Source organism: Amphibalanus amphitrite, unplaced genomic scaffold, assembly GCF_019059575.1.
Source record: "Amphibalanus amphitrite isolate SeventyFive unplaced genomic scaffold, NRLGWU_Aamphi_draft 000088F_arrow, whole genome shotgun sequence".
Taxonomy (NCBI): domain Eukaryota; kingdom Metazoa; phylum Arthropoda; class Thecostraca; order Balanomorpha; family Balanidae; genus Amphibalanus; species Amphibalanus amphitrite.
The window spans coordinates 335,126-348,153 of NW_024881584.1; the positions used below are offsets into that span (position 1 = coordinate 335,126).

Genomic DNA, 13,028 nt, shown 5'->3' on the forward strand with positions numbered 1-13,028 from the left:
AGGGTTCTTTGGATTTTGCGACCTCAGACCACCATCACGGCGAATCATTTATTTTGTTAAATTCGGGCTCCTAAACTTTTTGCTACCCAGCAACGCAAATTTACGCCTCAATCGCCGGCCAGCGCAGCATAGGCATCTTTGCTTCCACGTTGTTTGCGCCTGCAGTGATACTGTACCGCAATAACCATTATCTTCATCTTTCGCCCATAGATGGCAGCAGCCAAGCGCCTGCATCTATGCTGTGCCGCAGTGCTCTTACAATACGAGCTGAGCATTGAGCAAGCGCGGTGTAATACGGTTACCTATGTGGTGGCCTGGACCGGTGACCGCGGCCAAGAAATGGTTCGAACTTGACTGAGCAGTGCACTGAGTAGCGGTAAATCAGTATTTGATATCTCACGATACCGTGTTGGGTCAGAATCGTGATTCGGCGTAAGTCAGCCCACATTATCCGCGCGTTTCCAGTCGTTTTGTGGTTGTACGTTTGAACATGTGGAATCAAAACCACCCAACGTTTCGTGTTATTCACTTTTTCAAGGGTGATATGAAAAAGTGAATAACACGAAACGTTGGGTGGTTTTGGTGTTTTTATCTTACATTATATACGAATTAATTTGTCCAATTCAAATAATCAACATGTGGAATGTTGTTGTTCCCATGCAATATGGTAGGTTTCAAGGTCACGTGAAGGGTAGGTCAAGGTCACTGACCTTTGATGACCTTGGTTCACCCTAGGAAATAACCCTAGGACATGAAGATAGGTCACAGGTGCAATTTCCCGATTAAGTTCGTCACGTTTCTCTGCCACCCGTGTCCAGTTATTTGAGTACATTGTTAAGTACACTGAGAAAAAAAAAATATTCCCCTGGAACACCTTTAAGGGTGTGTACCAAACTGCACCTCGCTGGGGTGTCAGACGGGTGTCACTTTTGACACCAATACAGGTGTCATTGGGAATGAAACACCGGGTGTCTGACACCCTTTTAGGTGTCTGACACCCTTTTGGGTGCACACCCAAAAGGGTGTCAGACACCCGGTGTTTGATTCCCAATGACACCTGTATTGGTGTCAAAAGTGACACCCGTCTGACACCCCAGCGAGGTGCAGTTTGGTACACACCCTTAAAGGTGTTACGAGAGTGTCCATTGGATGCCAAAAAAGGTGTCGACACATTCTTACATTTATTGGTTCAAACAGGCATATCGCATACATATAGGCATTCCTATCTTGTATACAGCAACAAACTATAAAGTACAAAAAATATGGGCTCTATATTTACGGAGAAATCCAATGAAAACTCACCGAAACACATCGGGTCCATTCACAGTGAGAAGTTGCTTGCATTTCAGCAATGATAATTAACCGTCGATTATCTCCAACCAGATGTTATTCCGCAGTTCACTTGCTTTCGTTTCCATGGTGCAATGCTGTGTTGTCATCCTCACTCCAGACTTCAAATTTCACCGAGTACCGCCCGCCTCGTCATTTGAATAAACACGGAGCAAGCTACAAATAAAAGCTTAACATTACCATTAACGCACAATCACTTGAAGAAGTACACTGCGAACAACGTTCGGCGCCACTATATCCACATAAATTCAAAAAAGCCCTGCAATCACTCACACCGCACACGCACCACGTGGCCACGCCGCCGCTAACTGAAATCTAACGGCTTTCCTGCAAGGTGGCGCTTTTTGATCTTCGCATGGTTGACGCCGTGACAAGCACACAAATGACGTCACACAATGCAGCTTGCTGATTGGGTAATGATTCAAACCACTGGACCTGCTGTGGTTTCTAGCAGTGCTACGGAGTCAGAGTCGGAGTCTGATGGAGTTGGCAGTTCTGGCCGGAATAGGAGTCCATTTTGGAAGACAGAGCGGGAGTCCGAGTCACTGAAAATCCGTTAGATGCATCATGCACCGCATGCCTGGTTCCTAACACAAGTGACGTCAGAACAATTTATGTGATGATTTAGGTTCGAATACACGACAGCTTTCAAACATTTCATGACTCATGCTGGAATGTTCCTCAACAAATGACAACACACGTGAAGGTATCACAAGGGTATCAGATCCCTTTTAAGGAACATTTTTCTTTACACCTTTTGAAGTGCTGATGGTTTAGGGTGTTTGACACCCGAATGGATGTTGGTGTAGGACACCCATTAATGTGTCTTTCTGAATCCCATTATGGTGTGTTTAAAAGCGCGTTGCACTTGAAGGTTGTCATCGTGGTGTTGTACACCTCCATGATTCCCAAAACAACATTTTTGACACCAATCTGGGCGTTATATATGACACTGCAATGATGTCCGACACCCGTGAGACATCCCATGGGAATATTTTTCCTCATTTTTTCACGCTGTTTTTGGTGTCAGATCCTTTTGCAAGTGTCAATGTGACACCTCTAGCAGTGTCGGACACTTTTAACATTCCGCTTCAATAAATGGCAACACCTGTGAAGGCATCATAAGGGTGTCAGATGCTTTTAAAAGAACATTTTTGACACCTTTTAGGGTGTTTGATACCTTAGAGTGTTTGATACCCGGATGGGTGTGGGTGTCGGACACCTATTAAGGTGTCATGCTGAATCCCATTAAGGTATATCTAAACGCTCGCATGCGAACGAACACTTGAAAGGGTGTCATCGTGGTGTTGTACACCTTAATGATTCCCTAAACAGCATTTTTCAACACCAATCTGGGTGTTCGATGACACCTCCAATGGTGTCTGACACCCGTAAAACACCCCTGGGGAATAATTTTTTTTCTCAGTGTATGTTTATATGAGTTCCGTGCACAGAAGCGCAGTTCAATTGTCCCCCATTGACTTACCTGTAATAGAAAAATCGCGAAATCAACAGAACCTTAGGTCAGTGATATTGAAATTCCGAGGTAGATGTACTCTACGTATATACTGTTGCTCTTATCAATCGCTGCGCGTTATAAACCGATTGTTCAGTCTGTGTAGCTATGACAGGCACTATAACTTTTCCTAAGGTAAGGTCACTTGGACGTAACCTGATGACCTAACCTTGAGTGACCTAAGTCTGAAAGTTACGCAGCATGTGTGAAAAAGATGTATGAAAAGGTGTGCCAAAAAACGGCGGCGCTACACAACGCCGTTTTCCAGATAGTTACATAGTAAATCCACACGGGGTGTCCATTGTCCAAGCATCCCCACCGCCCGGCGCGGACAATTTTTTTGCACGTGCAGAGCGCACCTTTGAGGTCCACCAGGAGATGGATATGCTCATAACTATGGTGGAATGCATTCTGGGTGGCCTGTGTAAATTTGGCACTTTGAGCTTGCCAGCACTACCCGCCCTACCCGCATATGTGGCACAGAGTGCAACATCAAAAGGTTTGCACGTGCACAGCACGTGCACCGTGTTCCCCAGCACACCTATTTGTACAGCACCTTAAAGCGCGTGTCCAGTAGTGTCAGTGTGCCAAATTTGGTTTGCCTAGGTCAAGTTTCTCCGGAATCGGAGGATGCCTCCTCAAAACATGTTTTTCGCCCCTAGCGCGTGCATTCTGCACCCCCTGATGCCGAGCATACCATATGTTAGTGGTCGAACACTGGAACATGTGACCTGTGAATTTGGCACCTGTGCTGCCCTTCGTTTGATTTGGAGCGTCGCTTAAAGATTTTTGCCCTTTGTAAGTTTGTCGGCACGTGGCACGCGCCATGTGACACCGGGTGACCTGTGACATGCATCATCACCTTCCTCAAGGCATTACGCGTCGAACGGTACCACCAGCATCTTGATCCGATCATCCGTTTAGACGCAATTTCAATTGTATTGGCTCGATGACCTTTCTCAGCACGGTTTTTTTGGCAACGTAAAATGGCGCCTTGTCGGCTTCACCTGAATGGAGGTGGTTGCTGGTCCAGTTTATTTATACGTCCGTGCTTCATATACGATCAACCTTCACTACCTTGAGGTCTGTTTTGCTGTTAGACAGCTGTAAGGTCATGTGACGTCATCAAAGGTCACCAAAGGTTTTTTGCCAATAACTCCGTACAGGAACAAGATACAGCCGCGCGGATGGTCTCATTGTGTTCAGCCCGTCAAGACGCATCGAATGATATACATGATGACCTCGAGGTCACGTGAGCTGAGGTCAACCTTTGACCTTGACCTTTCGAGGTCAACATATATATCATTCGATGCGGATTGACGAGAGAATCACGATGATGCCCTTAGTTTGTTCCTATCTTGACTAATTCGAAAGTTATTCGAGAAAAACTCTCCATATCTAGCGCCGCCATTTTGACTTTTTCGACCCCTGTGACGTCATCGTTGACCTGACCTGAAAATGACCTTAGTAAAAATTGTAGACCTTGTCCGTGCGTATCCGATGCCGTTTACCGCTTGTCGCTATCTTGCTTCGTTCTCGAGATCTCAGGGGGGGCGGTCATCCGCCCCCCCGTCGGTGCGAAGTTGGCGCAGACCCCCGTCGGTGCGCGGGTTAAGAAAGTGACATTTATGTTGCCAGCATCGTGTTCCTCTCGTCTAACTAGACGCGTCGAATGATCTATAATTTAACCTTGAAAGGTCATTTTGAAAAGTTGACTTTAGGTCGAGGTCATGACATGACCAGAAAGGGTCTTGCTGCATAACAGTCAATTCGTATCGTCAAGCTGAACACATCTATGGTGTTTTCATGTCTCTATCAAAAGTTACTGCCAAAAAACTGCTGGGGACCTTTCATGACCTGATATGACCTCATGAACATATGGAGAGGTCACGAGTGCCATTTTCGGTTCAGATTGTCAAGTTTACCTGTTGTTGCGAACGAATCGAATCCGATCCGATCGACCGGTAAAGTTACGAATAAGCAAAATCCGAATAATACGGAAGTCGAATTAAACTTGTTCCGAATCGATCAATCTATATTGTTCGCCATTTTTCCTTCTAATTTCAACGAGTTCATTCACACGACAACAATAGCACCGACGAAATTCCGACTGCGTGAAAATATGCAAAATGGCGCGTGCCATAACACACTGGAGCCGCTACGGCGGCGACATCCTCCCCCCCAAGAGTGACCCGCTATCACCCTTGGCACCATGCCCATCGATACACACTGGGCAGAGCGCAGTTGCACCACTAATCACCATCATCATCGCTCCCCTCGAGGAGACACACTTTGCTAGCAGGACGGCGGAGACGTCCCCTAGCGGTCACTATATCCACAGAACGGACACGACCATCGGGTCCAGGGTACACCTGAGCGACTCGAGCCAGCGGCCACAATCCCTTTGGCGTGTCGTCGCCGGCTAGCAGCACCAAGTCTCCGACGCGCAGGTTCCGAACGTCTGACGTCCATTTGGTGCGCTGAACGAGGGTGGGGACGTATTCCCTGAGCCATCTTCGCCAGAACTGTGTGGCTATGGCTCGTGCTTGCCGCCAGTGACTCCTGACGTTCATTCGTGATGAGTCACTGAGCTGAGACGGCAGGAGACACGCCGGTCTGCCGAGAAGGATGTGACTGGGAGTGAGCGCTTCAAAGTCACTGGCCTCTGAGCCGACGTGCGTCAAAGGTCGACTGTTGATGACTGCCTCTACTTCTGCGGTAGCGGTCAGTAGAGCTTCTTCATGAACGATGAAGTTTCCAAGGACTACTCGGAGTGCTCGTTTCACGGTTGGGGCATTCCACGTCAAATCAAACACCGAAATCCGTCATCCCCTTCGATTTTTCTGAAAATTTGTAGGCAGACTGGGCATGGTTCAAAACTGAGTTACGTATAATATTTTCAGAATTTGATAACGTATCGCTGAGATATAGGTCATCGAATATAGCGAAAAATGCCACACATCAATTTTTTAAATGGCTATAACTCTGGTTCCTTCTCTGATATCAAAATGATATTAACAGGGTCTTATAGGCAATTGATAAGGCTTTGATTTTTAATTATAAAATTAAATTGAAGTGACCTTGAAATGCATTTGACCTTGAATTAAAACAGAAAAATTTAAATAGCAAAAAACACGTCACCTTCGATTTGGGTAATTTTTACATATTATGTCCGTCACAATGTTCTTAACCATCTGTGAAAAAATTGGAGTGGGCCATTCATAACTTTCGCGGCAAACGCCGTTTTCATGCATCAACATCACGCAACCGCGCGTGACCTTGAAAGACAGAGTCAAGACATGCTTGCTTGTGTACACTTTCTGAAATGAATGATTGCTGATTAGTGATATCACAAACTCTGCGAGAATGGAAATGCATAGTCATCGTAGTCAAGCATTCACGTTCCATAGTAAAAGTGTCTCAGGCAAACGGTATTTTGCGGTGAATTTTGAGCCGTGTGGAAATGCATCATGAAGTAAATTCAACGAAAACATTATCACGCTACGATATTTTCACGTCTTTTGATCTGCACTATACGAAAGAACATACATTTTTTAGTATGTATGGGGAATTTCTAGTTAATCCAATAATAAATATGGCAGTTAGAGGCCTGCTAAGAGTAACATGTCGCCGGCTGAGGCGGGCTCGGCCGATGCGGGAAACGCAGCAATCACAATTTTGTGTTTACACGTTCATATTTCAATTGTTTACCAACCGATTTTCAAAATTCTTTCACCATAAGATTGCCTGTACATTTCTTAGTCTTCTCACAAAATTTGACGCGAATCGAAAGTAATCAGCGGTAGGGAGCGCGATGTAAAGACGGAACCGTTCCGTTCCGTCCCGGCACAGTCTACAATTCAGGCGGCGCGTAGCGGTCGGCGCCGGCTGCCGAGCCGCCGCGTTGCTGCGGCGACAGGATGTTCACTTTACACCGCTATTACTAGAACATTTGTGAACCGATTTTCTTATTGCTTGCACGATGAGATGCCCAATTCAATTCTTGACAGGTAGCCATAATTAATTTCGCATCAATCTTATGAGATATTGGCGAAAAACAGGAGGGGTGGGCGAAATTCGTTCTTCCCCCTCCACTGCGCGTGCTAACATACGTTTGCATATGTGCAATTTTCTTCAAAACTTATGAATGGCCCACTCTAATTTTTTCACAGGTTGTTAAGAATATAGTAGGCAATAAAATATATGAAAATGAGCCAAATCGAAGGTGACGTGTTTTTTGCTATTTCAATATTTGTGCTTAAGAACAGAGTTAAGCAAATTTCAAGGTCATATATTTAAGTTAGTGCAATTCTAAACAAATGCTTAAGAAATTACCTAAACAGTAAGGTTTATTTCATTCAAATCAAACAAGTACAACCAAAGTTATGGTCGTTCAAAAATATAAAGATGCAACATTTTGTAAAAATTTGATGCCCTATATTTAGAAGACCTGTGGTCAGAATGTGCAAAAAACATCAATGTAATGTCCGGGGCCACACAGGAACTCGCTCACAAATTTATAATGAAATCGCTGATGGTAAGGTGCAAAACAGCCGATTTTTGTTCGATTTGACGTGGAATGCCCCGGTTGCTACCATTCGCTCCCAGATACCTCCCATATGGCATGTGGTGGGAGGATTGAAAAACCAGCGGATGTTGTCTTGGGCGAGCCGATCACTGATGCAGCCTTGATTTAAGTCGGTTAGAAGACGTCGGAGTTCAGCTTCCCCTCGGCGGAAGTTGGTTCCGTTATCCGAGTACACCGATGCTGGCCTACCGCGACGAGCGACGAAACGCTGGAAGGCCATGAGGAACGATTCGGTGCTTAAAGATGTCGATATTTCGAGGTGGACTGCTCTGGTAGACATACATGTCACCAGCAGACAGTATCGCTTCTCCGTCTTCCTGCCTACTTTGGTGAGTATCGGGCCGAAGTAATCGATGCCGACGTTGCAGAATGGGTGTGTCACAGCTAAGCGCGCTTTCGGAAGCGCAGCCATTCTTGGCGTTTGAGGCTGGGCTCGTCTTCGTCGACAGAGCGGGCAGGCTGACAGGATCTTCCGCACTGTCGCCCGTGCCCTGGGGATCCAGTACAGCTGTCTGGCTTCATTGTATTCTTGTATTCTTGTATTTGTAATAGCCGACTACAGGCCTTGCAGCCCATTTACAGTAGCAGTCACGATTAAAATAGGTGACGCAGCACATGCACATTGCACATTACAATGAATACTGCACATTACATGTACGTCCCCTGAGAGCGAGCAAACTCTCGGATGTCCGATAAAACGGAACCCGATGATGCCAACATGTCAGCAGTGGGTGTATGCTGCAAGAAGCGATTACAAAGTGCAGGGATACGGACAGTGAACCCTGACTTCACAGTATTCACACGACCGAACGGTACATGGAACAGCCCTGTCTGTCGAGAGCGTCTGTTGGGGACTGCTAGGCCAAAGACTGCCAACAGGTAGGGACAGTCGATCCTACTGCGATACACGTTGAGTAGGAAAGAAAGGTCGGCCTGTACAAAGCGGGACTTAATCGAGCACAGACCAAAGCGGTTCAAGAGGCGCACGTAATCGAGACTGGAGTCATCTCCATCCGAATTCGATGCCAGCCACATCAAAAAACGATGCTGCATTCGCTCAAGTCGCACAAGGTGGGTTTTTGCTGCGCCGCTCCAAATAACGCTGCCGTACTCAGCAATCGAGCGAACGTGAGCCTTGTAGGCGGCAAGCAGCGCAGTTCGATTGAATTTGACCCGCCGGGGACATCGAGGCAACTGCACACTGCGCATTATTAGGCCTAACATCTTATTACATTTCCGTATGGTGGCGTCAACATGCTGCGCAAATGTAAGCTTAGCGTCCAAAAGGATCCCTAAATCGCGTACCTCTTGACAACGAGTGAGCTCGTGACCATTCACACTGTAGGTCGACTGAATGGGAGATGTCCTGAGGGTGAAAGTGATCGTCTGACATTTAACCGGATTGAGTTTTAGCTTCCATGTTTTACACCAGTTATGAAGATTGTCTAAGTCAGCCTGAAGTAGAGCGACATCATCATCGGACCCCACTCGGTGGAACAGTTTCACATCATCTGCATATAACAGGCAACCAGTCTTCATACACTTCGGAATATCAGCGACGAAGCACGCGAACAACAAAGGGCCCAAAATACTGCCTTCGGGCACGCCGGACTGGACAGCAGTCCACGCTGAATGCTTGCCATTCAATACGACGCGCTGCATGCGATCACTGAGGTAGGATGTAAGCCAGGAGTGAGCAGTTCCGGTGATATGAAAGGATGAGCGGAGTTTGTGTAGAAGTAGGACATGGTTTACAGACGTGAATGCGGACGAAAAGTCAGTGTAAATGGCGTCTGTCTGTTTACCTTTGGAAATGGAGGACCAGCAATGATCAAGGAAGCAGGACAGGTTAGTGACACATGAGCGGCCTGGCAGGAATCCGTGTTGGTTGCCGGGGATGGCAGGGAGACAGGCCGGCAGAAGATTCTCCAAGACTATCTTCTCTAGGACCTTTGAGCAGATCGACAGCAAGGAAACGGGTCGGTAATTGTCTGGGATTTTCTTGGAACCTTTCTTGTGAATGGCAACGACATTAGCCCGCCTCCAGTAGGATGGGAAGAATCCACAAGACACAGACATCTCACAAATAATTTCAAGAGGGACGGCTATCTCATCAGCACATTCGCGCAATATGCGAGCGCTGAGGTCATCCGGACCGCAGGCCTTATGCGGGGACAGCTCCCGCAGTAACTGAGCCACCCGGCCGCGCGGCACAGTAAAGCGGTCAGTTCCAGGGGCACCGAGCACCGGCACAACCGGCAGTGCCTCGACAGTCGGGTCACTAAACTTACGGGCAAAACAAGCGTTCAGACAGTTGGCACGCTCACTATCTCCCCTATATACACGGCCGTCACGTTCCAAGACAGGAGACACTTGTGCTGATGACTTAATGGCTTTTACAAACGACCAGTAACGTTTTGGGTTGTCTTTAAAGTCGTCAACAAGACTCAGTAGGTACTGACGGTATTTCGCGGCTGCTACCGATTTAAACTCTGCTCTCGCGGCAGAAAACTGATGTAAGTTCTCCAAGGATGGATCTGCTTTTTTACGGCGAAAAGCTTGTTCTTTTTCGCGGAGGAGATTCCTGACTGACCTATCAAACCAAGGCGGATACTTTGTCTTTAGTTCTACAGTCGGGATGTGATCGGAAATGGCAGCCAGGACAAAATCGTAAAACATCGAAACGGCACCATCCACGTCGCACCCACGCAAACAGTTCCACGGCAAGAGACGTAGAGTAGTGCGGAGACCTACAAAGTCCGCCTGCTTGTAGTTGTAGGCTCTTGTTCTGGATACGCGCGGAGTGCGACCACAACTCACAGACAATGACGTCACTACCATTCGGTGATCTGAATCAAAAATGCCATCGACTGGCTCCGAGACTGCAGCCGTACCGTGTGTGAGAGCCAAGTCCAAGATATTATCACCGCGCGTGGGAGACGTCACTGACTGGTGCACGTCACATTCAGCCAGAGTATCGAGGAAAGTTATTGCACGGGCGGTGCGCCTAAGTAAGACAGGCTCACGATTGGCAGACCATTTTATCTCGGGTAAGTTGAAGTCACCGATCATCACATAAGGAGCACTTAAATCACGCAGGTGACGGATGAGCTGAACCAGCTTATCGATGTCGGCGTCGACGTCCGGCGGGCGATAGACGACCACCAGAATGATGCGCCGCTCAGTGCCGAGCTGGACAGCCAGTGCCTCGCAGTCGGGCTCGAGGTCCGGCCGGTGGACAGGTGACAGGTTCGCTCGCACAGCGCAGGCGACACCTCCTCCTCTGCCGTCCCGGTCCCGCCGAAACCAGACGTAGTCGTCGAGTCCCAGCTGGAGCTCAGAGTCCGTCACGTGCGGCCCGAGCCATGTCTCGGTTAGACCGATGACGTTATGGCTGGCCAGCTCGGGGGCGTAGGAGCGCAGGGTGCCGAGCTTGTTGTTGATGCTGCACACGTTCTGGCAGCACAGTCGTAGTACGTTCTCTCTCTCAGAAGGACCTGGGTTCGGCTCGATATCACCGGAAGTGATCAGTTGCATGCGACACGACTGTAGGGTACCCGCCGTATTCGCATAATACGGGCATCTCGCCTTGAAGAAGCGGCCAGCTCGCCTGAGCATCAGAAATCGGCGAGTAGTCGTCAGAGCTGGCGTCTTCCAGCGCGGACCGATCACCATCGACCAGGTCAGATGCAGCGCCGGGGCCGAGTGAGTCTCAACAGCGGACGTACCAGCTGGAGTCTCAGTCAGCAGGTGCGGCGGCGCCGCCCTCTCCGTGAAGATACAGTCAGCGGTGGAGCCATCTATAAGGCTGCATAAGCTGAGATGCGCTGGCCACCAGTAGATGGTGCTGTAGCAGGTCACGTGACCAGGAGAGGTCGGGCTCAGCAGCTGACCGCGACATTTGAAAGCGCTTTCGTCGCAGAGCGGCAAAACTGGTGCGTCGGACCCAGCCAAAGTAGGGCAAAAATATCCATACCAGGTAAGTGTCACCACCCAAAACGCAACACTGTTCATTGTCGAGCCGCTTATCCACATCCTGGTCACATTCTAACACTCGCACTTGGTCTCCTTACAGCCAAAAAGGCAAAAAATCACGAGCACCTCAGACCCAATCCACCCACCTCAACTCCCTACAACAACATCGTTTCCTCCATCCTGATGTTATGTGGACGCAGCGGCCGGATGTGGATAAGAATGACGTGTTCGGCGCCAGCGTGCAGAAGCTGGCTGTGGAAGTGCGTGACTACTAATCTAGTCACTTCACTGCTGCGAGACAGGATCACTGGATGGCGAGCCGTGGCTGGGAGTGGTGCGTTGAGGAGCCGACCACCGACCCGAATGACACCGTCTTCATCCAGCCAGGGTGAGAGTGCCAGCAGACTACTCTTGCTAGAGACCGATCTGCCGTTCTTCAGGTCGATCAGTTGCTGATGATACTGATCATTTTGCATCTTGCGCAGAATAAGGTTTTCTGCATCGTTCAACTCTGTCACCGAGAGCGTGCCAGCACGGCGCCATTCTTGCTCTTCTTGAAAGCCGTGTCTGGCCACGAAGTTGCAGAGAAACCGCATCAGCCAGGCGACGGAGCGTTTGTAGCGAGTCCAGCTTGAGAATCTGCTGGGGTCAGGGAGAACAATCCCTGTGCTGAGATCAGTGGAGGTGAGATTCACGACCCTGACCTCGGGATCACCATCGTTTATGGCCTTTTGGCGAACCTCTGAAGGCCATTGATCCGGCGGCTGGCGAAGGAAGGCAGGTCCTTGAATCCAGCGGCTATCCGGTGTCAACTGAGAAGCCGGCAGACCCCGCGAGCAGTCGTCCGCCGGGTTTAGGTATCCTGGGACATGCCGCCACCGCGATGGTTCTGAGCCTTGGCGAATCTCCGCTATTCGGTTGGCGATGAACGTCTGGAAGCGTCTGCTTTCGTTGTTGATGTATTGGAGAACCACCATACTGTCGCTCCAAAAGTTGACTCCATCAATTGCGAGCTTCAGTTCTCTTCTGATGGCGTCTGCCAGTCGAATGGCTAGCACAGCCGCTTGAGTTTCAAGCCGAACGATAGTCATCTTCTTTAATGGAGCGACTCGAGTCTTGCTCATGACGAAAGAGACGGACACAGTGCCGTCAGCCGATGTCTCTCTGAGGTAGGCCACGGCCCCGAAGGCGAGCTCGGAAGCATCACAAAATATGTGAAGCTGCCGATCACGTGCAGGTGAGTCGCATGCTTTGAAGCTCCGAGGAACTGTGAGTGCTTCTAAGCACGCCAATTCTCCCGTCCAACGAGTCCATTCTTCCGCCGTCGTTCCTGTGAGCTCACAGTCCCAGTCGAGTTTCAGTGCCCACAGCTTCTGCATCACGATTCTTGCGAGAAGAGTGAATGGAGAGGCGAATCCGAGTGGATCGTAGATGGAGGCAGCCATCTGAAGGATACCCCGTTTTGTAGGAGGCACAGTTCGGTGATGAACATGCAGCCTTAGCAGGTCAGTCTCTGCGTCCCACAGCAAACCGAGGACGCGTTCTGTCGGCAGCTGCACGGTCAGATCTGCCGCTGATGGTGTACGTTCGGACTCTGGC

The 13,028-nt window shown here is 48.9% G+C and overlaps 1 protein-coding gene across 1 annotated transcript; it reads right to left on the reverse strand.

Moving 5' to 3' along the window:
- Positions 1 to 7,838: 7,838 nt before the first annotated feature.
- On the reverse strand, positions 7,839 to 10,991 carry LOC122379967. The gene is made up of 2 exons (XM_043362671.1): positions 10,520 to 10,991; positions 7,839 to 7,891 (listed from the first exon to the last, which is right to left on the reverse strand). The coding sequence occupies exons 1-2, from the start codon at positions 10,989 to 10,991 to the stop codon at positions 7,839 to 7,841; spliced, it is 525 nt and encodes a 174-aa protein (XP_043218606.1).
- Between the last annotated feature and the right edge of the window lie 2,037 nt (positions 10,992 to 13,028).